At 42.0% G+C, this 27,247-nt stretch overlaps 2 protein-coding genes and 1 long non-coding RNA gene across 5 annotated transcripts in view; 2 read left to right on the top strand and 1 right to left on the bottom strand.

The window, feature by feature from the left end:
- Positions 1 to 19,956, top strand: part of C1qtnf3 (C1q and TNF related 3) — a 22,911-nt gene extending 2,955 nt beyond the window's left edge. The window contains exons 2-6 of the mRNA XM_059276075.1: positions 2,865 to 2,976; positions 5,301 to 5,455; positions 9,623 to 9,752; positions 15,141 to 15,240; positions 18,840 to 19,956. Of these exons, the coding sequence (XP_059132058.1) occupies positions 2,865 to 2,976; positions 5,301 to 5,455; positions 9,623 to 9,752; positions 15,141 to 15,240; positions 18,840 to 18,999 (657 nt within the window). The 3' untranslated portion in view covers positions 19,000 to 19,956. The remainder of the gene's footprint in view (positions 1 to 2,864; positions 2,977 to 5,300; positions 5,456 to 9,622; positions 9,753 to 15,140; positions 15,241 to 18,839) is intronic.
- LOC131921390 (uncharacterized) lies at positions 14,273 to 25,449 on the bottom strand. 3 transcript variants are annotated; one of them, XR_009381986.1, is made up of 5 exons: positions 25,116 to 25,449; positions 17,308 to 17,391; positions 15,516 to 15,733; positions 15,099 to 15,376; positions 14,273 to 14,537 (listed from the first exon to the last, which is right to left on the bottom strand). It is a non-coding gene; the product is annotated as an uncharacterized LOC131921390 (long non-coding RNA). The 3 variants fall into 3 exon arrangements; XR_009381985.1 differs by lacking the exon at positions 15,516 to 15,733 and having other exon boundaries at positions 25,116 to 25,439; XR_009381987.1 differs by lacking the exon at positions 15,516 to 15,733 and having other exon boundaries at positions 15,099 to 15,372; positions 25,116 to 25,439.
- The window catches only part of Amacr (alpha-methylacyl-CoA racemase), a 14,215-nt gene continuing 12,303 nt past the window's right edge, over positions 25,336 to 27,247 (top strand). Inside the window, exons 1-2 of the mRNA XM_059276073.1 lie at positions 25,336 to 25,673; positions 26,596 to 26,739. Of these exons, the coding sequence (XP_059132056.1) occupies positions 25,361 to 25,673; positions 26,596 to 26,739 (457 nt within the window). The 5' untranslated portion in view covers positions 25,336 to 25,360. The remainder of the gene's footprint in view (positions 25,674 to 26,595; positions 26,740 to 27,247) is intronic.

The raw sequence follows: 27,247 nt of genomic DNA, 5'->3' as shown, positions 1-27,247 counted from the left end.
AGAGGCTATGGATAGTGACTTCCCATATGCAAATTCTTCCTTAGTGAGAATAAAATGTCTAGATCATATCCTGTCCAACTTCAGAATCCACCAAAAGCCTCAAGAGAGGGCTGGGGAAATGGCTCAGTCAGCCCCGCTATGCAAGCATCGGGCCTGAGTAGATTCCCAGCACTCACCTAAAGAGCCAGGTGTGGCTGTACACCTGTAACCCAGCGCTGTGGTGGGAGGGGGGTCTGCCGAGACTGGCAGATCCCTGAAGTTCACTGACTAGCCTGCCTAGCTAACCCGGGAGCTTCAGATTCAGTGATTCTGTCTTGTAAAATACTGGCGGAGGAAGAATACTAACAGTGATCTCCGGTCCCCCCATACATGCACACACATACATGCACACTCATGAGCGCACACCTACACTAACAAATATACATGACCTATTCCCCCCCTCTTTCCCTCCCTCCCCTCTCCCCTCCCTCCCCACTTGCTGCACCATCTTTGTTCCTCTGAACTAGACCTTGAAAGACAAGGCCAGAGGGATGAACACGTGATAAAACATCATAGGAGGGATCCTGGGAGGCACCCAACAAGGAGAACCAGGCGTCTGTCTGCTGCACTGGTGACAGCTCTGTGCTCCTGGAGTTACCCCAGATAGCTTGACCATGCACCGCTCACCCCTGTTAGCTTGGATACTAAGACACACCACTTCCTTGTGTGCAGATATAGACATTTACAAATGGAAGCATCAGGGCTATCTCTTGTCTGAGCTGGCTCAGCAGGCGGAGGTGCTTGTTGCCAAGCCTGGTGACCTAAGCTTGATTCCCAGGACCCACAAGTTTGTTCTCTGACTGCCACATGTGTGTCACATCATGTCCCACATATACAAGAAAGAAAGAAATGCAATAAAATTGTTTGAAATTTTAAAAAGTTAAAGGTCTTTCAAAACTATTATTGAAAGTTAAACATAATAGTGTCTTTGCTTGCATTCTTAGAACTGGAAAGGAAATTCAGGGCCAACTCAGACTGATGTCTGGGAATGGTGACTTTCTAAGGCCACACAGAACTGAGAAGGGACACTGGTTCCAGGGTAGTGATTATTCTAACATTCCTAAGCATCCCAGTATTTCCATTCTGTTTTTACACAAGGAATTCCCCCCCTTTCTCTATCCATGAAACCTGTCATTGGCAAAACTCTGGATTCCTGGGGTTTATTCCTGTATTTCACATTAGCAAAGGATACCAGGAGACTATGAACACACTTCTCAGATGTGTGGTAGGTGGAGTTGGCTGTGGTGTTTGATTTCCAAGTGTCTTCATCTCCGACCAAGTGTATTAGTTTATTCTTTTTTCCTTAGCCAATATGAATGTATACCTGTCTGCGGTTGGGCTTGGAAGACTCAGAACTAAGAATTATTTCCAGGACATATCTCTTGATCCTTCAACACTGGGTTCTGAGCTGTGGCAACAGAAGGCTTGGACCAGGATGGGCTACTACCTCAATAGTTTTAAGAAAAACTTTAGGGAGAAGGAAGGATAGTGATGGAGCCTATAAGACCAACCAATAAAAGTAAGGTGTAAATGTGTAGTCATGTGAAGCCTTCTTCTGGTTTTCTCCTTGGAGGAGGTCTACTGGCAGAGAAAACTGGAATGATAAGTTCCTCCCTCTTCTTCCTTCCCTGCCTCATGCCCTGTCTTTGTCCTCTGGTCTGTCCACTCCATCCCCCCTCTTTTTCTTTTTACACTGAAGCCCTTAGCAACAATGCACTGTTTTCAAAACTGTTGAATATAACTGGGGTCTAGGAAAGTTTCCACAAGTATTTTGCATGACACAATGAGAAGGCCAGTTGCCAGTGCAGATGAGGATCCAGATCTCCCAAGTTGCGACTCTCCCACCAGCCAGTTCACTAGGTCTCCAGGTCCTTCACAGTAAGAATACGCTTTAGAATTTTATCTTTGCACAAATAAGAATTCTATTGGAAGTCACAGATGAGCATGTGTAGAATGCATTTGCGCTCATTAAATATTGTTTCGCACAGTAAGATAATCACTTTAAATTTGGAAGAGGAATGTGCGAAATACTTATCACGAAGTTAAAGTTGCTTGAGGTGTAAATAATAAACATCGATTGGATGAATGCAGTTAACAGCAGCGTACTGTGGATGAATGCAGTTAACAGCAGTGTACTGAATTCTTGAAAACTGCCAAGAGAGCAGAGTTTGAATGTATTCATCACAGGAAAGCAAGTGAGGCAATGCATACGTTAACTAGCCATTCAAACCAGGATGTACAGGCATATCTCAAAACAGCTGTTGTTTATGATAACTATATTTCTACTTTTCAATTTGAAAATAAATAAGGAAATATACAGACTAAAGAATGCTTTGTTTCCTCAGTGATTTGTGTGCTTTAGAGGTTTGGGAGGGTGGGGTTACAGGGTTCCTAAGACGTTTAAGCCATCATCAGGAGTGTGGTGTTTAGTAACTACGTTGGAAGTTGTTGGTGGTTAGCTTTGAGGGTTACTGTAGTCTAACTGTACGTGAGACTTCTGGGTATTGGGAGAGAAGAGGCTTCTGGGTTCTCTTTTGAGGGAGAGTCTGCTTTTGCTGTCATAGGCTTGTCCAAGACCACCCCTGTTGTCTGCACAGGCCCACCCTCACATCACCCCAAGGCACACCCACATGGAATTCCTGTTGCCTTCACTCCTCCCTAGCCCCCATGCCACAGATATTCCTCAGGTCCCACACTATCTTTTCTGATGTGACTGAGTTGCGTGAAGGTAAACTTCTCTAAAGGTGAAGGCCAGAGGCAGTTAAAAAGTTCTTAAGTGCTCTCAAATATCTTTACCTAAAGTTTCTTTTTCCATCCTTTTAAAGTCTCCACAAACCGGAGGACTGCCCCCAGACTGCAGCAAGTGTTGTCATGGAGATTATGGATTCCGAGGTTACCAGGGGCCCCCTGGGCCTCCAGGCCCTCCTGGCATTCCAGGTAAGGACACACAATTTGCACTACAATTTCAATAACAGACTGTGTCAAAAACAAGCCAAGAGCAAACTCCAGGTTGACATATACTGGGCATGCATGGGAAATGCAAAGAGAAGAACCTGGCAGGGGAGTTGGGTTCATTAGGTCAGTTCAAGTGGAATACTACTCTATAGCATTGATTCTCCACACTACTCTGAGAACCCAAGAGGCTTCAGGCATGCCCACTGAGACTCAAGGGAGGGGGAGAGGATTCTTCACTAGCTTGTGGACAGAGCCCCTTACGGAGAATTGAGACCCATCTTAGCATCTATGCACTAGTCACCTTCTTTACCCTTGCAAATTCCTGAGATAACCAACCTACACAGAGAAGAGGTTTCTTTTGCTCATGGTTCTGGAAGTTTCTCCTATGGCTGGCTGAGACTACTTAATGGGCCTGTAGTGAGGCACTACCTCATGATGGGGGATCTGTGGGGGAGCAAAGCCACTCACCTCATGATAGCCAGGAAGTGAGAGAGCAGAAAAGACCAGGTTCCTACAACCTCCTTCAGACCACATGTCCTCAGTGACCTCTAACCTCTACCTAGACCACACCCCTTGGAGTTTACATCACTTTCCATGGGGAACAAGCCTCTAACATATGGGCTTTGGGGAGACTTTGATCTAAGCCACAGCAGCCAGCATTTCTGCCATAGTGTACTTTACATAGCATAACATAACTTTCTTAAAACGTATTAAAGGAGGCAGGTAGAAAGGAAAGTTTGCTGGATTTCGCTCTGTCATCCACTGAGGAGTATAATTTTCTGCATCATTTTAGGCTTAGGCTTTTTTTTTTTTAAATTTCACCAATCTTTGTTGTTTCTAGTTGATTTCCATGCCTCCCTTGAACTCATGAATACATTTTGGGCTCTAGCAACACACGACAGCAAAGTGAATGTTCTTGAGCTCATCAGATTCCTCTAGACCAGTGGTTCTCAACCTTCTTAATACTGTGAACCTTTAGCACAGTCCCTCATGCTTATGGACACCTAATCTTAAAATTATTTTTGGTGCTACTTCATAACTATTTTTGCTACTGTTACAAATTGTAATATAAATATCTGATATTTCTGGTGGTCTTAGGCGACTTAGGCAAGCCTTTCTACTTGCCCCCACCCCTGAGGAGTTCCTTCTACAAGAAGTCTACTTGTGTTCCCAGACTTTCCCCCATGGATGTTAATAATTATCAAAACTGAATTAACTCTTTTGTACCTCTCATGTGAAACCAAATTTATAATACGACAAACAAACAAAAAACAACCCCAAACCCTATTCTATATTTAAGCCTATGTCATTGACCATCAAAGGCATCCATTCACAGGGCGAATGATGTGAAACAAAGGATCTCTAGTCTCTGTGACCTTTTCTGAGGTTACAGGGCACACTGGATTGGTTCAGTATTTCCCATTGGAAAGTACCTTTGTAACAGAACACTTTAATCTAATAGTCAAGGCTCATTGGTCTTAAAGCACTGCAAGCCTGATTTAGTGCCCTGTCAAAGATAACATACAAGTATAATGCAAAAGAGCCTGAAGTTAGCAAATATGAGAATAAGAAACAGGTGCAGAACTCATCTGATCAGAGGAGTGAACCTTGGAATTTACTACTTGACTCTTGATTTGAAAACTTATTATGTTACTTGATGAGTTTTTCTCCCAATTATAAAACGGCTTCAAATCTTTGGTAGAAGATTTGAAGGAGATGGAAAAACATATAGAGCAACACAAAAGCACCCATGTTTCATCCAATCAGAAAAAAACTATAAATAACTGTAGATAATAACTAGAATTAGTTTTTTATTCCCTATGGATATACTATATAAATACATAATGATTCAAACTGAAATAGTGCTATGCCATCCCTATTTATTTACAACCTTAACTAAAAAATCACTGATGTTTATTGTAACATTGATCATTTAAAATATTTTAATGAATACATAATGTAATAAAATGTACCATTGATAAAATCTAGCCATTCGAGCATTGCTGGGTATTTTGTCTGTTAGTCTCATCTGCTTTTAATAATAATGTGATGGTGGGTCTTCTGCACAGTCTTTCATTCATTCCTTACTTTACAGAAAAGCATGCTCTGGAGTCTTGGCATCTACTTCAGAGCCCAGTGAATGAGAGCTCATGTGATGCCCTTTAAAGGGCTGTGGTCAGGGTTGCTTTAATGTTCTCCTTTTACAACTGAGTTTGGATAGTTTTGAAGGAAGGAGCTGTGTTTGTCTAAAAATACACTGTGGTAGGAGTGAATCACTTTTCTCATATGATTTCTGATTTCTAAAGGAAACCATGGAAACAATGGAAACAACGGAGCCACTGGCCATGAAGGGGCCAAAGGAGAAAAAGGAGACAAAGGAGACCTGGGGCCTCGAGGAGAGCGGGGGCAGCATGGCCCCAAAGGAGAGAAGGGCTACCCAGGAGTGCCACCAGAGCTGCAGGTAAACCACCCTCTGCACATCTCTGGGGCACCTCTAACACTGCCTCAACATTAGGGACCAGGAGCCAAAAGGCTCCAGTAAACTAGCCTTCACTCGTCTTGAAATCTCCGCTTCACGTTGCTCATGGACATGGCAGGACGTCTGCATCACCAACATCTCAAACACAGCTTTGAGAACATTCTTAGGAAAGGGTATTTATCAAGTGTGAAACCCGACTCTCTCATAGGACCAAACAGCCATAAATAGGAGGCTTTTAACCAAGTTGCACCGAAACATTTAAACATATAAACGGAAGGGCTAAGCATCTACTTACATTTTATTTGCTAATTTGTCACATTATGTGGTGAAATTTCATCTAAGTATATAAACACTGTTTTTCTTAAATCAGATTGTATAGTTCAATTTCTTTTAGAATTTATTTATTTCATGTGCTTTGCCTGTGTGTACATCTGTGTGAAGGTGTCAGGTCCCCTGGAACTAGAGTTACACACAGTTGTGAGCTGCCATGTGGGTGCTGGGAATTGAACCTGGGTCCTCTGGAAGAGCAGTCAGTGCTGTTAACCACTGAGCCCTCTCTCCAGCCCCATATAGTTCAATTTTTATTTAAACTTTTCACAACAGAGTCTTCTTTTCACTAGGGACGTTTTATTTTTTTGAGTTATTCAATTGGCTAGGTCAGATTATGAAGTTTTAAAATCCATTTATATGGCCATAACTCATTTATAGTTGGATGAATTCTTTGTTTCTTTTTTAACTCATCTTTATAATTTTTCTTGCAACACCTAAAATTTGTAAATATTGAGGTTAGGTCACTCAGAAAAATTAAGTCTAGCTTAGTTTTTGTTAATATTTAAAAATGAATTCTCCTAGAAGACATCTATATTCACACAGTAAACTAGGTTTTTTTGTTGTTGTAAAGGTTGTGTCTGGTTAATGTGTCTTCCTTAAAGAGCAATTTGTGGTTAAAATTAAGTATTTGGGAGAAAATTCTGTAAATAGGAGAGGTGTTTTGAGAACTGGTATACAAAGCCGTTCTTGTTTGAAAGATCGGAGGAAACTGCTATTTATTTGGGCAAATATCATGAAATATCATTTACTCTTGGGTACATTGCATCGTTCTCCTGGGCTCCTGTTTTTTAAGTGTAAAATAAGGTGTCCTGTGTGTTATCAGAACTGATTTTTGTGGGGTTTGGAGGTAACTTGTAATGGATGCTGTTTAATAATTTCAGCATGATGGGATTCATATGCCAATATAAATTAACAAGTGGGGAGGGAGGCCATCTAGCCATCTAGCTAAGCTAAGGCATTTTCTATGACAGTCTAGAGATATATGGAAACTAGCAACACAGAACATACACATGCTCTTTTCATAGAACAGGCAGTTTAATGGGAACACCTGAGCAATCATTAAATTTTGTCTGTTGATCGTTTTACATGACAAATACTATCATTGGGGGGATGATGCTTTCACATGCTGTGCGGGAGACTTCAGAAGTTTCTGAAAACAACTGGTCAAAATGCAGAGAACACCTGAGAGTTCGGTGGCCAGCCCAAGCTGATACATCTACAACACAACCCACACAGCGAAGGCTCAGGGACCATCTCAGCAGAGGAGACAGAAGGACACAGTTGGAGCTGGAGGACCAGGAAGAGCTGTGAGGTTGACTCCTTAGCAATGACAGGAATGAGGCACTCACGAAACTTCAACCATATGGCTGTCTGAACAGTGACAACACCAACAGACACGATAACATGGATGAGAGGAATCTCTTAGGCCCCACTTCTAAACAAAGAGCTACGGGCAATTAACCACTGAGTGAGGGAGATGTAGTTTTCTTCAAGATGAGTTAATCGATTATCCAATACCAAGTACTCAGTCCTGACAACTTATATGTCTGTGTGTGTATGTGCGTTTGTTTATATATATGTATACATATATATGTATATATATGTGTGTGTTTATATTTATATATGCATATATATGCAACACTAAATGGACTCAGCAGGTCATATTTATGTATTTGTGCATTTATATAAGTAACAATACTAATTTTTTAAAAAGAGGCCACAAGCCGGGCTTGGGGGTGCACGCCTTTAATCCCTGCACTCAGGAGACAGAGGCAGGCTGATCTCTATGAGTTCAAAGCCAACTCAGCACAAAGCTGAGTTCCAGGACAGCTAGGGCTGTTACACAGAGAAACACTGTCTCAAAAAACAAACAAACAAACAAACAAAAACAACAAAAAAATAAAAAAGAGGCCATGAATTTTCGAGGGAAGGGGGGAATGATGAAATCATGTTTTAATTTTAAAATTTGCAAATTAAAAAGTTCATAAAGGAGGGTTATTAACATCCATTACATGTTAAAGAATTTATTATTCTCACTCCTGCTGTTTATTTTCAAGGGATTGTCATTGACTTTCAAATCCCCTCCAATAGTGTTACCAAGTGAAACCATTTCTTGATAGACAGGAGTTATTCTAGTGCTCTCTTAATTATTCAAATTCTAGTTTTAGAATGCTACTAGCAGCAACAATGGCAGTAGCCATAAAGGAGCAATAATGATGCCTCATTCTCAACTTAAGGGACACAGAAATTTGAGGTTCATACTTAAGCTCAGACTCAATCTCCTATCTTAGGACCTATGGTGGTTTGAATGTAACTGGCACCCCACCCATAAGCTCGTAGGGAGTGGCACTATTTGGAGGTGTAACTTTGTTGGAGTAGGTGTGGCCTTGTTGGAGGAAGTGTGTCACTGTGGGGTGGGCTCATATATGCCCAAGCCAAGGCCTGTGCAACAGTCCACTCCCTGTTGCCTTCTGATCAAGATGCAGCCAGCACCTTGTCTGCCATGCTCCCTGCCATGATGACAGTGGACTGAACCTCTGAAACTGTAAGCAAGCCACCCTAATGAAATGTGTTCCTTTATAAGAGTTGCCATGGTCATGGTGTCTCTTCATAGCAATAGAAACCTAACTAAGACAGGAACCAAATAGACAGATAATTCCTCAATCCACAGGATCTCACAGTTAGAGCAGGGAACAGGTTTCTTAGAGTAACTGTTCTCACTCATTTTTATGGATTGAGCTGAGGCTCTCAAGGTTTCCTAAATACAAGGGATTAGTCATAAATTACAGGTGGGGCTGCTCACAGTAACCGATTCTTTGGCTCTCTTGAATTTTCCGGCCCCAATTTACTTGATATTTATTTTATGCAAAATTATGCTTAGAAAATTTGCTTCTCCAATCGTCAAACAGATTTCTGATTTTATTTAACCACTTTTTCTATATTTTGGTATCAAAATCCTCTCTTTTGCCTTTTAAAGATGATTCATACAAGACCCTTTCACTGTAAAAATAAATAGAACAGGACAAGTTTTGGGGAGTTGGTTTTCTTTGTCCACCACGTGGGGATCAAATTCAGGTCATCAGGCCTAACAGCAAGTACCTTTACCTGCTCAGCCATCTTGCTAGCCCCTTATGGATATTCTCAAAGATGCTTTTCTCAGGTTGACTACAGAATAACTCCACTTACATAGACACACTTAACTAAGTCCGATAGTAAGTCACAATAATCTTGCGTTGCCTACTTTTTTTTTTTTTTTTTTCTTTTCGAGACAAGGTTTCTCTGTGTAGTTTTGGTACCTGTCCTGGATCTTGCTCTGTAGCCCAGGCTGGACTTGAATTCACAGAGATCTGCCTGCCTCTGCCTGTCCAGTGCTAAGATTAGAGGCATGCACCACCACCGCCCGGCCAAGTGTTGCCTACTTTTTAATTAATGAATGAAAAGACATTTCCCTAGGTGAACAAAAGTAAGAAGTTGTTCTGTTGTCAGTTTCTATGTAATAAATACACAGACACGCATCTAATATTACAGGCTGAGAACTTCATCCAAATTTTTTCCGTTTTACTTGATAACAGAATTTTAATATTTAAAAAAGTAGCTTTTAAGAACTAGTAGTTTTTGAAATATGTTTAGAACTGTTAATGCAGACTAATATCAATATGGTATAAAACACATTGAATTATTAGAATTTATTTACTTCTTTGTCTATTGTTGAGTATCTATATTGGGGCTTTCCATCACAAATAACGTTGAGATAAAATTACCTGTATAAGAGTGTTTTTCTTTAAGATAGATTTGGACTGACCCCCGCTTTCTCCTTAGATTGCGTTCATGGCTTCTCTAGCAACTCACTTCAGCAATCAGAACAGTGGCATTATCTTCAGCAGTGTGGAGACCAACATCGGAAATTTCTTTGATGTCATGACTGGTAGATTTGGGGCCCCTGTATCAGGTGAGATGTAAACATCAGTGAGTGGAGCCATTGAAGAGAGAAAGGAGGGAGCGGGGAGAGGGAGAAGAAGAGGTAGGGAGATGGAAGGGCAAGGATGGGGTGCGAGAAGAAAGGAAGAAGAAGAAACACAGGAAAGGGGTGAATGAATGAAAGGCAGAGAGGCAGGAGGGGAGGACAGGAGGGGAGGTGGGAAGGCAGATGGATGAGAATAAAGAAGGAAGGGAGGGAGAGAAGAACAGAGAAAAGGAAATGGTCTGATGGCCCTGAGATGGCACAGACAGCACTGATTTTCAAAGTCCCCAGAACATAATTCTCAGTTTGGCTGTGTGATAATTGTGTCCCTTGTCACTACCCCAAGGAATACCTGATCTATTTCTAATATTAAAAACTGAGTAGACAATACAATTTTTGAAGTTTATGAAAAATATATTTAATCTTATATAAAAACTAGCATACTCTATATTCTGAATGTAGTTTGTTTTTTTTAAAAGAAAGACTTGCCATAATGTTTTAAAAATCTTTCCATGTAATGACTTGTTTTTTTTTATAATTAACATATGAAAATGTACCTAGCCATTTCCTTGTTATTGATCCTTTGGGTTGTTTCCACATTTTTTACTAAAATAAGTCTGCTGTCAGTACTTTTCATATGTCAACTTATAATAGAATACATGCAGATATACCTGTAGGCTAAAGTACCATGAATGGAATCACTGAGTCAAAGAGAAAATGCCTTTATGAGTTGGATCAGCTCTGTAAGGTTGCTCTCTGTAAATGTTGTAGACATATATTCCTCTTATCAGGACAGGGAAACACTCATTGACCCATGACACCATCAGCAAAAGCTTTGAAATGTCTGGACAGTTGACCCATTAAAAACAGAATGAAACAAAAAAACTCCATTGTTTTAATATTTTTCTACTTTAAAGTACTTTAGACTTACAGAAGAGTTACAAAAATATTGCCAAATGTTTGTACTCACTTTAGTCTGTTTCCTCTAAAGTTTACATTTAGTATAACTAAAATCTGATTACCAAAATGAGGAAATCCACTGGGCAGCACACTGCCACTGATTGTGGAATTTATTCATAATTCACTACTGTTGTGGTTTGAATGTGAAATGCCCACCATAGGCTTGCATGTTTGAACACTTGGCCCCCACTGGTGACCGTGGCTTGGAAGGTGGTGGAACCTTTTGGAGGTGGATCTTGAAGAAAGAAGAGGGTCACTGAGCTATCAGTCTGGCTTCACTTACTAAGCTTCCTGACTTCAGTGGGAATGTGACATCTGCCTCACGCTCCCGATGCCAAGCTTTCCCAGCAGTAATGGACACTGTCCTTTCCTAAGCAGTAAGACAAAGTAAATCCTCCTTAATTCAGTTGCTTCTTTTCAAGTATTAGGTCAAAGCAATGGGAAAAGTAATACAGTAAACTGGTATGGGACAGTGGGGCCCTTGCTGTCCTCAGCCTGACCATGTGGTTCTCAAGCACTTGGAGTTCGTTTGCAGGAGGAATGTGGAAGTGTCTGGAACTTCAGACTAGAAAAGCCCTAGAATGTCATGAGCAGACCTTAGTGGAAGAAGTTCCTGGTGGCAGTTTGGAAGGCCAGAATGCTCATAGGAATGTAGTCTGCACAGGGGAGTTAAAGAGGTTCTTGTTCCAATATGGCCACCCAGGGAAGTGTTTTCCCAGGCTCAGCCTCCAAGGCACATAGAGGCTTCTACAGCAGTGGTGCAAGGTAGGCCAGGCTCTATTTTGAGCTGGCAGTAGAAGTTGGCAGCAGCGTTCTCATGGTATTGGTTTTGCAGACAGCAATGCTGGTAGATTCACTGGGTCGTGGAGTCTTTTGCAGTCTGGTACCAAGGCTCCAGAGAACCTCTGAGGCCATCTGATGTGTGCAGGGTCAGAGCCCCTACAAAGAGGACCTGAGGGACTGCTTCATGAAGCTGTGAAGTTGCAATGGAGTCTCTAGAATGTTGAAGATGCTCGATTTTCAACGAAAGTTGGGGTTTTCCAGCAAGGAAACCTGCAGTCATAGAGTGGAACTGCCCTAAGAGAGAAGCCATACATGCTTGGTACAGGTGGCTGAGATGGAAGGGTGGGGCAGCCAAAGCCCTTCAGGGCCAGATAATTCTCCTACAGACCCCAGATCCAGACTGGGAGCTGTAGGGTTGATGCTTGCCCTAGTAGGTTTTGCTCCCATGCCTCCCTTTTAGAATGGGAATATTTACTCCGTGTCATTATGTTGGAAGTATGCAATTTGGATTTGACCTGTGCAGAGACCCACAGTTAAGAGAATGATTCTCAGAAGAGAATGCTTGGCACTTGTAATCAGAGTTGTGACTGTTAAGAACAATGGAGATTTTAAAAATTGAAATGAATGTATTTTTGTATCGTGAGACAGCCATGAGCCTGTGGAGGCCTGAGGCAGAATGTGGAGGGTGAACATGAAGTGTCCCCTGTAAGGTCATGTTTGAACACATGATCCTCAGACGGTGGCACTGTTTTTGCAAGGCTGTAAAACCTTTAGGAGGTGGAAAGGGGTGCTGGGGGTTGTTGGAGGAAGTAGGTCACTAAGGCCAGGACTTGAGTTTTGAGTCTGGCCCCATGTCCTGTCTGTCCTCTGCTTGCTGGCTGCAGAGGCACTGAGTCACATGTCCTACTGATGATGCCACGATTTCTCTGCCATGATAAACTGCATTCCTCTTAACATGAGGAATAACAAGGAGCCAGAATTACCCTTTCTTCCCTTTGAACTGCTTCTTGTCAGGTATTTGGTGACAACTACTGGGAAAATAATTAATATAACCAGGATTTCCCAATGTCCCAGCTTTTGGTTCCTTCTCTGGACTGGCTACCACAGGTTCTTGAATTCTGCTTTAGAATAGCACCATTTGCTTTATTGGTATATCTACAACTCAGGATGGTGACATATTTGGTGATATATTCCACCTGGTATATGGCAACATGTCCTTTTGGTACTAGTCATCCATTGGATAATTCTTGCTGTTCTTTCCACTTTTAAAAAGTAGCTGATGACTGAGTGAACTGGCTTCTCCTAGATCAGCTATTTGTAGGAGATTGTTGGGAAAGGACCCAGGCAACCTTGAACGTGTGACATTTCAATGCCTCTTCTTGCTGCCAGGAGACTGATTTTTTTCTTTGTATTTCTTCTTCTCTCATACAATACATCCCAAATGCAGTTTCCTCCCTCCACTCCCCCATCTCCCCCTCCCCACCTCCCCCAGATCCACTGCCCCTCCATTTCCCTTCAGAAAAGAGCAGGTCTCCCAGGGATACCAACAGAACAGGGCACAACAAGATTCTTCAGCAGGGCTGCTCTGTGTTTTGATCCTGTGTGGCCATGGTTCCTGTCTCCCCCCTGCCCCCATACTTCCTGAGAAAGACTTCTGAGCCAGCAGTGAAGCTCCCTAGCTTTCAGGAACCTGGGTATTGCTGGCAAATCCTGATATCGGCTGCTAGAGAAACACTTTGCATTCTCTAGTTTTTTCTAGCAAACTGTCCCTGTAGGGCTGATCCCAGGACTGTCTTTCAGCACTTGAGAGTGGCCTTTCTCCATCAGGGAGTATATTTTTCCTGGCAGGGTTGAAATCTATTTTCCGCTGCTCCAGAAGCCCTGCCCAGCTTCCTGCTGCTTTGGGCAGCACCTTTACATACTTGAAGTGTATTGATTTTCTTCAGTGTCATAGTGTTGCATAAGTTCGACAGTCTCTCAGAGTCTGGTTTTCAGTTTTCTTTCCTTGTTACCCTCCATAGTACAGCTAGGGAAAAAATATTCCACCGAATTTAGTGGCCACGTTAAACTTACACACTTGCTTTTAATGTGTGCTTTGGTTTATTTCACTCTGTTTAAGTAAGAAATGGCCTAATGCATGCAACTACAGAGACAATCTTTTTATCACACTTCAGTCAGTATCACTTTGTGATTTTTCTCTGAGGGCTTTAAGTTTCCTGTAACAATTTTTGCAAACCATGATCTGTACCACAGAAAAGTGCCTAGCTATGTTGGGTCAATGGTCTCACTGAGTTCAATGACTTCATAGTTAAATGATTTTTGAGCTCTCTTGGTTGGACACCATTCTGATGATAATATTTATAATTTGAATTCTTATACTTCCTGCTTGTTTGTTAACCTCACCAGTGATGACCAACTGGTGACTATCTTTCCCACCTTTGTGGTTACAACACAAAGGTCTGCAAACCAGAGCACAAGTGTGTCTCCTCCCATTTCCTGGAGAGAGCCCCATGTGCATGTGACACAGGTTCACTTCTGCAATTCTAATTCTAAGAGTCTCATTATCTACCATCTGCTTTCTTAGTCTGCTCCTTCTAAAGTGTTTCTGCAATCCAGTTTTATTTATAGTATCATCATTTTTAAAGGAAGACTAAGGTATTTTCCTGTCATTTCAATTATAAATCTATTTTCTGGAGGCACTGAAAATTGTTATGTGTGCGTAAAATGAAATCCTATGAAGTGGAAAACACTAGACACATACAAACTATCTCTTGAAATCCTTTAATTTTCATGTCTTTGCTTTTCATCTATGAACCAGTCTCTAGGTATTTGAATGGGCATCACTGATTGCCATCAAATATGCATCTCTGACACGTAACAAAGCAAAACTGTTCTTTTGTGACTCAACATCAGAAGGATCTTCATAGCTGATATCTTTATAGAAAAGAAACATGAATGGCCCATTGCTTCTTTAGTTTTTTCTTGTAGATATTTCTGTTTTCTTCTCTTGTATAGCTAGTAGTTCAAAACCTGAAACATGGAAATCAGCAAGAATATACTTTTACTAACAAGGTATTGTGGCAGGGTTAAAGTTGAATATTTTTATTTAAACATTATTTACAATGTGTCATATGAGAAATGACCTGAACTGTTTATTTAGAACTATGGGACTTATGCTTTAATATTTTACTACCATGACTACATTTGGGAAATGTGGTTGTTCATTTTAATTTCATGTTTGACTAGTTTTCTTAATGGTTTTATAATCTTCCTAAGTATAAATAGGAAACACAATGAGTTTAAGATAATCAAAGCACTGGGTGTGACGGCACACCCCTTTAATCCCAGCACTTGGGAGGCAGAGGCAGGAGAATCTCAGTGAGTTCAAGGCCAGCTTGGTCTATAAAGCAAGTTCCAGGAGAGCCAGGATGGTTACACAGAGAAACCCTGTCTTGAAAAAATAAAAACAAGCAAACAAAAAATCAAAGCATTTTTAAGGCGAGCAGATGAAAGTATATTCATATGAACAGGCCACAAAATTACACAATACACAGACTACAACCAAGCCGTGGGTGAAATCACTTGACTCACCTTGGATGTATGAGTGCATGAGTAAATCCGTGTCCTTTCCAGGTGTGTACTTCTTCACCTTCAGCATGATGAAGCATGAGGATGTGGAGGAAGTGTACGTGTACCTTATGCACAATGGCAACACAGTCTTCAGCATGTACAGGTACGTGACGTCATCAATCACAGGTCTCACGAGTGCTGCCATCACTTGAACAGAGGCAGTCCACGGACAGGGAAGAGCCTAATGGCAGTTCTGTTCTCCATGCGAATCCCCCAGCTGGTCAGGTTATCACGCCTGTCTGGGAAGAACAGTAATGAATTTATCAAGTAGATAAGAGACCTTGGGCAAATCACCAGCAGCACGCCTCATAATCACCACTCAGATCCTTTCTGTAACTCATTATTTCCCTTTCTACTTGGCTTCTTCTGCTTCCCTACCCGCCCTTCGCCTGAAGCTTGGCATTATTAGTAGTCTTCACAGCCTCCACTGGCCGATGGAGGAAGCTAGAACAGGTCCTTTTCTTTATGCTGTGCATTACTGATACTCAACACCTGCTGGAGCTCCTTGGGGAGCTGTCCGTGAAAGACTTTTTGGCTCTTATTTTTTTCCCCTGTAATTTTTATCACTTGTCATGATCTCTGTGTTCTTCTAGAGTCTGCCCTCAATAAGAAAGGGAAAGAGATAAGTTAAAACAGGTAACATTGTTTTTAGAGATCCAGGACACAGTGGCTCAGACATACCAGAACCTTAAGCAATCTAGGGCAAGGGTTCCATGATGGGGAAGTAGGGTGGCAGGCAGAGTAGAAGGGAGCATTGTAAAGCGGTGTGGGGGGGCAGCCCTACCTAACCAACCTGAGGGCAACAAGAAACTAGTCCAGTTCCTGGGCAGGAGGGCGCTCACCACTTTTCTCATCTCTGTGGCCATCACCTGCAAAGACACTACTTAGGGGAGGGTTGATTGAGAGGACTCAGCCCATCACGGCAGGGACAGCATGAAAGAGTTCCTTGTAGAAGCTGTGTGTGGCAGGGCTTCTCACACCTCAGTGGTCGAGGAACAGGGAAAGCCAAGTACAAGAATCTGGAGATAATGTGTACTCAGGGGAACACTGTTACAACCTACTTTCTCCAGCTAGATCCCCCTTCCAAGGATTCCACAACCTCCAAAAGCATTCTCCTAGCTCGGGACCAAGTGTTCAAACACACGAGCTGGTGGGGGACATTTTCTATCAAATCCAGAACAAGGAGAGAATGAACTCTGGTGGACAGCCAGCTCTCTCCAGGCCCCTAGTTTCCAAATATCCACCCAGCTCTTCTTCCTTCCTAGAGGACACACTTCTCCGTCTTGGTCTTTGTGGGAGACAGCCTACACCAGTTCAAACCCAGAACTCAGAGATGAATAGTTCTTTTCATAAGTGAACTCTCAGCTGGTTTTCTCTTTGGCCTCTGAGTCTATCCTTTGAAGGTTCTTCTTTGTCTCCTTTTCTCCATGGTCACATGCAAAGAGTAAGTAGTTCTTTCTGTCTGAGGGCTTTCACATGCTCCACTTCCTACTGGTAGAAATCTGAGAACAAAGTCAAATACCCCAAGTCTTTCTAACCCAGGCTGAGTCTTTGGCAATGGCTTCCATAGACACATAGAAGGCTTTTGCTCTGTTTGCTCACAGTCAGTGACATGTTAGGGAATCAGATCCAGGACCCTTTCTGGACAGTAAGCCTGTTACTCTTGTGACTCTTTGTTGTTTTGCCATTTTCTAAAATTTTATATTTTCTAAATAGTCATTATTACCAAGGGACATTTTAAATAGTAGGTTTGTTTAGAAAGGCAACATTTTCTCTCTATGAGATAAGTAGAGTATGACTCTGAGTGAAAGTTCCTAATGGGAACACATCAGCTCTGTCCCAGCTCTTACAGTTATAAAAGCACTTTTCTGTTTGTTTGTTTTTCAACCTTGTTAGAGTCCTGATTGTCTAGACTCTATTCATCTTTCAAGTATGCCTGTTCTTCTCCAAACTCATCTTTTAAAAGAAACATCTAAAATCTGCAGAGTATTTACCTCTCTTGAATCCTTTGTCTTAGGTGGTGTGTGTATACCAGGTCTATGTTACCATGCTTTTTCCAAACATCTTCCAAGCATAACACGGTGTCTTAGTCACTGTTCTATTTGCTGTAAGGAGACACCATGGCCAGGGCAACTTATAAAATAAAGCATTTAACTGAGGGCTTGCTTACAGTTTCAGAGGCTAAGTCCTTGAAGATCATAGTGGAGGGATGGCAGCAGGCATGGTGCAGGAGCAGTAGCTGAGAGCTAACATCCTGATCCACAAATTGGCAGGAGAGAGGGAGGGAAGGAGAGAGGGAGAGGGAGAGGGAGAGGGAGAGGAGGGAGAGGGAGAGGGAGAGGAGGGAGAGGGAGAGGGAGAGGGGGAGGAGAGAGAGAGGGAGGGAGAGAGAGAGAGAGAGAGAGAGAGAGAGAGAGAGAGAGAGAGAGGGAGAGAGAATGAGAATGAATACAGGAATATGAGACTGGGTTTGTCATGAGCTTTAGAAACCTCAAAGACCCTACTCCCCATGACATACCTCTTCCAACAAGGCCACACACATCCTAATGTTTCCTAAATGGAACAGTCCACCAACTGGGGACTAGGTATTCAAATACATGAACCTAGAGGGGGCATTCTCATTCAAACCATCACATATCAGTCTTTATCTTCTCAGCTCACAGTATTTATTTACACTTTGCCTCCTGCTCAGCTGTTATCAAGTATATTTTCATTTTGGTTGTTGACAGTTACCTTCCTTGAATACCAAATTCCAGATTGGCAAGAGGAAAATAAGCCATTGTTGTAGACAAAATTCTAAATGGTCTTATTAAATAAAAATTACAGAGCCAAATATAGGGGTGAAAGCCTGAGAGAAATCAGAGGAATAGGGAAAGCCACAGCTAACCTTACCTCACCCACTCTACAGCTTCCAAATGCGAGATACTTCCTGTCTACCCACGCCTATATGCCTTGCTGTTCTGCCATCTGATTTGCTCTCTCTGTCCAGCTACATCACTTCCTCTTCCTGCCCAGCTCTGTCATTTCCTGTCTGTCTGCACAGACCTCCATGGTTAACTAGTGTTGGAATTTAAGGCGTGTGCCACGACACCTGGCTCTGTTTCCAGTGTGGCCTTGAACACACAGAGATCCTGCCTGCCAAGTGATAGGATGAAAGGTGTGTGCTAACATTGCATAACTGTTGTGTTTACTTATAATCCTTGGTTATTCATCTGATCTCTAGGTAAGCTTTGTTTATTAGAGCACAAATAAAATATCACCACAGATTGTAAAAAAAAAAAAAAAGACTCTATGTAAAGGTTCAAACATAGTAGAGCTTTCTTTCTTCCTCATCTAACAGTCCAGGGAGTTCTGGTAAGATAATCTCAGGTGTATGTTCCCAGTCTGCATGGGAGTAAGAAAGCTCTCTTCTACATAGTAATCTTCAAGAATTTTTGAATTTACAGCTATTTACAAATGGCTTTCAAGGCCATTGCAGTAACTGTTGTTGATATTCTAGAGGCAAGAAAGGAGGAGGTTTTATTGGACAGTTCTAAAAGTGGTTCATGCTATTTCCACTTGGATGTCATTTAGAGAACTTAACACACGACGACGACGACGACGACGACGACACCTAAAGCATGGAAGGTGGGAACAGAATATGCTCAGGATCTGGGTTTGCATGGCAAAGACTAAGTAGTGTGTCCCTCTCCTTCTTTCCAGCTATGAAACAAAGGGGAAATCAGACACATCCAGCAACCACGCAGTGCTGAAGCTGGCCAAAGGGGATGAAGTCTGGCTGAGAATGGGCAATGGTGCCCTCCACGGGGACCACCAGCGCTTCTCCACCTTCGCAGGCTTCCTGCTCTTTGAAACTAAGTGACAAGAAGGACAGGATAGCTCCACTTTGGGGGAGACCTGTAACTGAGCTAGGATTGTTAGGATTGGTGGGATGTTGAATTGGGGGTCCTATATGGAGTATTTAACCGTTGTATTGGTCACTGTGCTACTTGTTCAACTGGTACACCAATCATGTTGGATGCTTCAGAGGCTCAGAAGAATAGGCCACAAGGTAACCTTCCCAGATGACCTTGGGAAATACTCAGCATCTTCTTCACTCTTCCCTACATGTCTGAAGGAAATGTCATCTGATGCAGGTTGGAAATAAGTGTTCACCTCAAAGGAGGCATGTGCAAAGAGTTTTGGTGCTCTGTTTCAATGTAGTATCAACCAAGTTCTAGTCCACTGTTCTTCACAACATTTCAGAGACTAGCCTGATTATGACAGGGCTAGGCCAAGAATAAGAAGACTCACTCACTAGAACCTCTCTGGAGAAACACTTGTAAAGCTAGACTGGGAAATAGCATTTGGTTTAGTGGCTTTGTGTTCTTTTAGTCATAGTAAAATTATTTACAATGCCACAAATAATTGGTTGTTCTTCAAAAACATAAACAAACATGTAAATTAATATTCAGTTCTAATGGCTTAGATTTTCAGATATAACATTTTCTCATAATCCAGAACTGGGCTTATCACATCTGGCTTACCAGATCTTCTCTTTGCCATTGCATTATTCTGACTATAGTAGAGCTCTCTTGACTCTACACAACCAGCTGAGGTAAGATTAAGCTGATACAGTACAGATGTTATCACGTTTTTTAATTTGAGGACTGTCCAAAACGTTTATATTTTAAATACAGCATGTTATGTTGAAGGACTTGTGAACTTAAGTCTATACAAGCAGACTAATGGATTCAGAATGTAAGTGTATTCCATTTAAGGGACACATAATAACACATCTTAAATGTTTTCAATAAAAGTGATGTTATTTTCTTTATTATCATACTTGACTAATGTTCACAAAGCATTTTTAATATTCCATAGTGTTATAGAAGGTGCTAGTTGCTTTTTGCCTAGCTTTCCCCACCCCAGAATCTATCAAAAAAAGGATTAAATTTCTCATCCAAACACTTTCATAGAATATTCCATAAGTTGGCACTCACAGATAGTACCACATATACATACATACACAAATACATGCATACATACATACATACATACATACATACGTGTGTGTGTGTGTGTGTGTATTATTGAGGCTCAATCACAAGGCTCTGTACATGCTAGGCATGTGCTCTTCTACTGAGCTACATCTTCAGTACCCATTTGATTCTTTGAAGAAAGTATCACTGTGATATGTTTACCCTGGTATTAAATCATATTTAAAATGCACCAATGAGGTGCTTATCTGAAAAATATCACATAATCAATTCTCTTTAAAGTAACGAGCCCTTAATTTATTTTCTACAACAATTTAAACTTATGCAAAGGCATTTAAACCACAAACTTCCTTCAAGTTTTCACCAGACAGCTAGAGGCAATAGAAGTCAAGTAGGGTTGCCCTATTGACTAATTCATTGGCTTCCACGTCCAGTCCAACCTTTGACCTAATCGTTTTTATCCACAAACTTGTTTAAACTCCTCCTGAATCTCCATCTAATGCTCTTTTAAAGTGACTAGCCATTTGCCATTATTTGCCTTATCAGAAAATATTTGTGTGATTTAGTGTGTGCTTCTACGCCCAGAGCTGTGGGGTCACAAGGTGAAGGTTTACTGTGATCAAATGCCACAAACATTTCCCAGAAGTGCAAAAGGTATTTGACTGTTACATAAGAACCAAAGAAATTTCATATCTGAAGACTATCCACTACCTACTAAGTGTCTTGGAGGACGATTCTGGCATAGCGTTAGATGAGATTGTAGCTGGAAAAACTACATAAGCGTATGTGGAAATAAATACCCTCTTGGTGATCATGTTTGCTTTTTAAATGTTCTTAATAAGTACAATTGTCATACAATTACAAGTCGTGTGGTTAATGAAAAGCAAAAATATTTTTCTGGCCGCCATGAACAGCCACACAACTGAGAGATGTGCACACAGCAAGGTCACCCATCTCCAGAAGACTCCACTTCCAGTTACTCCATCCCGCAATCTTTTATGACATCAGCAGTTAGTGGTTCCCTTTTAAGACCTGGGTATCTCTGAGTGGATGGGTCTTCCTCACACACCTGCAATCTTTCTGTGTTCATGCCAACATTCTAACTTTCATCCTAGCAGAGCTGCACATGGATTTGGTTGTGGGAGGATGAAATGATCTCATTTGCCAATCAGTACTAGTGGGTGAAGAGAGGTGGAAGGTCAAAATAATTACCAATGGTTCTACAGTGCTTTTACTCATATGGCCTAATTACACAGTAGTCACTTATCTGAAGTAATATCTTCTGCAGTTTCAAATACATGCAGTGAACTGAGGTCTGAAAATACCAAATAGAAAATCCTAGACATTCATAATAAGATTTTAATTGTATGCCATTCTGAGTAGACTAATGGGATCTCATGCTCTCCTACTCCTTCACTACAAGATATGAACCTTTGCTCGGCATACTCACACTGTATATGCTGCGAGCCTGCTGGGCAATTAGTGCCTGTCTTGGTTATCATATCACATCACAGCACCTGTGTTCAAGTAACACCTATTTTGCTCAACAATGGCAGCAAACACAAAGGAGTGATACTGGTAATTTGGACATGCCAAAGAGAAGCCATGAAGTACCTCCCTGAAGGGAAAAGGTGAGAGCTTGTGTTTCAAAAGGAAAGAGAAAAAAAAAATCATATAGTGAGGCTGCTAAAACTACAGTAACATCTCTGTGGAACTGTGAAGAAGGAAAATGTTGGTGCCAATTTTGCTGTTCTACTTCAAACTGCGTAAGTTAAAGCCACAACCATGATAAGTGAGTTAAGTACAGTGGAAAAAGCATTACATGCATACATTTATTTGTTGTTCGAATCTAAGATGGTCTTATAATAAAAAAACCCCAGAGCCAGATATCAGGGTAAAAGCTGAAAGATCAGAGAAGCAGAGTAGGCCACAGCCACCACCTACTACCTCACCAACTCCACGAATCTTCTGACTGATATCTTCTGAGTCTTCACCCGAAAGGGTCTCAGCTGAACTGCCTTAGTTCCTGTTTCCTCACGCCTTACATATCTTTCTCCGCCCTGCCGTCACTTCCTGGGATTAAAGGCATGTGTGCTTCCCAGTACTGAGATTAAAGGTGTATGCCACCACTGCCTACCTTTGTTTCCATGTGGCCTTGAACTCACAGAGCTCCAGACAGATCTCGGCCTCCCAAGTGATAGGATTAAGAGTGTGTGCCACCACTGTCTGGCCTCTATGTCTAATCTAGTGGCTGGCTCTGTTCTCTGATCCTCAGGCAAGTTTATTAGAGTACACAATATATCATCACATTTATTTATGTATTATTCATGTATCTATAAGAAAAATTATATAGATACACACACTACTTAGTAAGTGTTTGGAGGAAGCAGAGTATCCACTAATCTAGTAAGTATCTTGGAAGAAGATTTTGACCTGTCCTTAGGTAAAACTACAGCAAGAAAACTTTATAAGCATATATGGAAATACATACACACACACACACACACACACACATACACACACACCATCTTCTAGGATTTGATCTAATGTATTAAGAACATTTTTAGATGCTATTTGGATCATTTGAAATAGTATAAATAAATAAATAAATAAATAAATAAATAAATAAATAGAGGGAGTGCAGCATGAAAAAGAGTTGAAGTCTAAATAAAAAAGCCATCTTGGATTGTGTAAGTCTGTAATCCTAGTCATTTGAGTCTGAGGCAGGAAAATCACAAATTCCACACTGCCTGGGAAACTTGGCAAGATCCTGAATCAACCTAGAAAGTCAACAGGCCTGGAGATATATCCCAGGTAGTGAAATGCTTTCCCAGTATATACAAGGCACTAGACTCAATCCCATTTCAACACAAAGGAAAAAAAACAGTAAAGTCAAATCAAAGTAAATGTATATTCCAATGAGAATATAAATCCCAAAGGACGTGGCTAGAGTTGGTAAACATCTACCAATTGCAAGATACAGTCTTACTCAACCATTCAATTTCCTGCCTTCTATGAGTTTCCCACAGAGGATAGTAGGTTAAAAGTGTGGTCATAGTGTGAAGCAGATTTCAACAGCCACAGGCAGCAAGGGCCAGGTCCCTTTATATATACATTTATGGCTTTATTATTGTTTTGCAGTTTTGCGGATTAAGCCCAGCACCTTAAGCATGAACACTCTGTGACTAACCGAAACCCTAGACTTACAACTTTATTTTCAAACATAGTAATAAAACACACCATTTGACAAGTTCTCTACATATTTCCCTATCTTGACCCAACAGAGCACTCCCACTTGCTATTTAGAACCACTTGTGAATATAATTTTAGGGGCTGGAGAGATGGTTCAGCATTTAAGAACACTGGTTGTTTTTCTAGAGGACCCAGGTTTGATTCCCAGTGCTCACATGGCACCTTCTAGTCATCAGTAACTCCAGTTCTCTCAGGGAACACCCTCTTCTAGCCCCTTCAGGTACCAGGCATGCCCATGGTACACAGACATACATGCAGGCAAAACACACCCATACCAATACAAAAGTATAATTTTAATGCTTCTTACCTATATAATCTTTTTTGCTTTATGTTTTTTTTTGTTTGTTTCTTTATTTTGTTTGTTTGTGATTGTTGTAGTTGATTTGAAACAGGGTCTCATGTAGTCCAGGCTGGCTTTGAACTTGCTATATAGCCAAAGATGACTGGATTTCTGATAGTTCTGCTTCTACTTCCCAAGTGCTGGGATTACAGGTGTGTGCCACCATACCAAAAATTGCAGTTTTTTAAAATTACAAATAATGCTTCATGAGTATCTTTTGTTTTTTAAAAAAATATCTGAATACAATTGTATATGCATTATTTATATTATTGTTTCCTCTGATTAACAGAAGACAGTTTGTGCCAGAGGAAAGATCTGGAGTGTTGAGATTCCCTAGTACACCCTGCTTTGTCTGGGCCTGTGGATAACACAGTACTTTGAAATGATTTGTACAGCATGATGCTGGTTCAGACCTTCGATGCATGTGAATATGATCCTGTATGTACACTGAAGCCACATCTGTACCATTGGTTTGTTTTTTGTTTTGTTTTTTTTTTTTTTTAAGAGAAACAGGATGGAAGCACTCTGATGAAATGCTAATATCTCAGTGTGGAAGTCAGCCATACCATTCTTTGTAATTTCCTCTTTCCTTTCCAGTTTTTCAAAGTGCAAAGAAAAGAAGCGGAGATAATGAGGGAACTTTAGGCTGGAACAAGGGTAGACACATAAAACAGCAACAGACAAGCAGAGAGCATAGGAGACCATGCAGAGGATGTCTGTTCCTGGCAGGAAGCAGCTCATTCTGGGAGAGCAGAGATTCCCTGCCTGGAAGTATCTTAAAACTCAGTAGCTGGTTAAAAGAGTTTTGGCTACAACTACGTAGCATTTCGCCTTTGCTTTTATTATCTTTATTATTTCACTCGTTAAGAACCTGTGCCAGAGTTTTCTAGAATTCATGTCTAGCTTTATTCATTTTCCTAGAGCTTTCAAAAACTGCATTTGGCCACCTACACACAGGCTCCACCCGCTACCGAGAAAATGAACTGCAAATGTGGGTGGGGTATTGGTTTTGTTGTACTTTTTTAAAGATTGAAAACGTTTCTAACTCGAAACTGTCATTGTCCATAAAACTGAAAGCTGACAAACCAAAACCACTTTTAAAGTTCTCTCATGCAACCCCGGATGAACAATACTTCTGATATCCCAGACTCTCCTAAACGCTGGGGTGATAGGAGTCCACACCACGGGCATTTGAAGCGGTGCTGGCCTTCATGCACGCTAGGCATGCACTCTCCCAACCGAGCTACACCCTCATGCCTTCCTTTTCAAACTAGAGGCATCTAGGGGGGCGTATTCAAACTGGAAGGAAACTAAATTTTCAGGACGGCAAGGGAGACACCCTGTGGCCCACCGATGGAAATGTGCTTGTCGCCCTGTGTTGTTTTAAATAGTATGGTGCTTAAGTACCTTTAGTCACTCACTGAAGGATGGAGGCAGGGATTCGGGTGGCAGTACGAAAGCTTCCGGAGAGAGGGACCCTCACACGCCGGAGTTCTTAAGGGCAAGGACTTAAGCATGAACTTGACCATCAGAACGAAGCAGACCAGCCAAATAGACTTTGGCCGGGGACGACCGCGGGTGGGCGGGGAGTGCGCAAGCGCGCAGCCTCCTTGGCAGGTCCCGCGCAGGCGCGTGAGGGAGGCGGGGATGCGATGTCGGATGGGTCGTCCAGGGCGGATAGGGCGCCCGGCCGCTCGGCTTTCGCCCCGGGACCGGCCATGGTGTTGCGAGGCGTCAGGGTGGTGGAGCTGGCGGGCCTGGCCCCGGGGCCGTTCTGCGGGATGGTCCTGGCGGACTTCGGAGCTCAGGTGGTGCGCGTCGACCGGCTGGGCTCCGTGGGCGACGTGAGCTTCCTGGCCCGGGGCAAGCGCTCGCTGCTGCTGGACCTGAAGCGGCCGCAGGGAGCCGCCGTGCTGCGGCGCATGTGCGCACGCTCGGACGTGCTGCTGGATCCCTTCCGCAGCGGTGAGCCGCGGTCACCGCGGGCTCCCTCCTGGCTGCTTACTCCAAGCTTCTTTGATTCCTTAGGCTTTTAATTTGCTTGATTTCCCCTCCACCCCCAAGCACTCTTCTACATTTGCCTTTATCAGTTATTTGGGGGGACTTGAACCGTATGAGATTCTCGTGCAAGAGATAGATTGGAAAACTTGACATTGGGATATAGCCACTGACCCTTTGATATGTACTATGCTCTAAAGCTATCCACAGACCATGCTAATCTGTCTCTAAATGATGGTATTTTCAAACTCCAGCTTCAAGATCACTTCGTTTACTATGGGCCGTGCAAAAACACTGTTTTCATGCGCTATAGACAGTGTTCGAGCTGTAGACTTGCATGCTTGGTGACATACACCTCCACCTGGCCGTCCATAGGCTTTCGTAACTGTCACAAACCCTGAACCAAGTCTTTCTCTGTCTGTTTAAAAATGGTGTTTCCTCCTGTATTAGCCCAGTGCATCCCATGGGCTTGTGTTTTCCTCAGTCACTGATTTTAGCCACTCTTGCTCCTTACTGACATTGCCGCCTGGTAGATACCAGGAAGCCAGTAAGTTTGACAGTGAGTGGGATGGGAATGGGGCACCAGGCATATTTGCATGTAATTTTTAGTCCTCACAGACGTCTCTGAGGACAGTAATGGTGACATTAAGGATTATATCACAACGTAAAAATGCCCCATTTGAAGATGAGGGTGGTTCAGTGTGGTTAAGTAGTGTCTCCAAATGACTCTTAAATTATGACAACTTTCACCAAAATCACAACGAAGTGTTAGTGTTACTTGTGAGGGTGCACTCTTAGTTTGCCCTGTAGAAGGAATTCTCCCAATCTTCGACTCTTGCCCTCTTTAAAAACAATAAACCATAAAACAATTGTTTACTTTTCTCTAAAGGGGTCATGGAGAAACTCCAGCTTGGCCCAGACACTCTATTGCAGGACAACCCAAAGCTCATCTATGCCAGGCTGAGTGGATTTGGCCAGTCGGGAAGTTTCTCCAAGGCAGCTGGCCATGACATCAACTATTTGGCTTTGTCGGGTATGTTGGAAAATGCTTTTCTAAAACACTTTGAATTGGCTCCAAAATCAGGAAGTGCAGTTACATTGACTGACAAGGGTTTAAAATATGTTTTTATTATGTGTAAGTGTGTAGGTATATGAATGTAAGTGCACAGGCCTCTAGAGACCAGAAGAGGGTCCTGGGTCACCTGGAGCTGCAGTCATGGGTATTTGTTGTGAGCAATGCTATGCTGGGAAGTGAACTTGGGTCCTCTGCAAAAGCAGTACATACTCTGGATGACTGAGCCATCCCCCCAGTCCCCAGCCTTGATTAACAAGAAGTTTAAAATGTAAAGATATAAATACTTACTGGAACTGGCAAAGAGAACATAGTTGTTAAAAACAGATTGATTTGAACTGCCATTCTTAAGCTCTACCTGCATGCTCACCCCACCCCAACTCATTGGATAGGTAATAATCACTAGTAACACCTGTTTTCTACAGTTGGGAAGTCAGTTTTCAGAAGGGCCCCTTCTGGGAATGAGGAG

The sequence above is a fragment of the Peromyscus eremicus genome, chromosome 11 (assembly GCF_949786415.1).
Source record: "Peromyscus eremicus chromosome 11, PerEre_H2_v1, whole genome shotgun sequence".
NCBI lineage: Eukaryota > Metazoa > Chordata > Mammalia > Rodentia > Cricetidae > Peromyscus > Peromyscus eremicus.
This window is presented reverse-complemented; position numbering and strand designations above follow the sequence as displayed.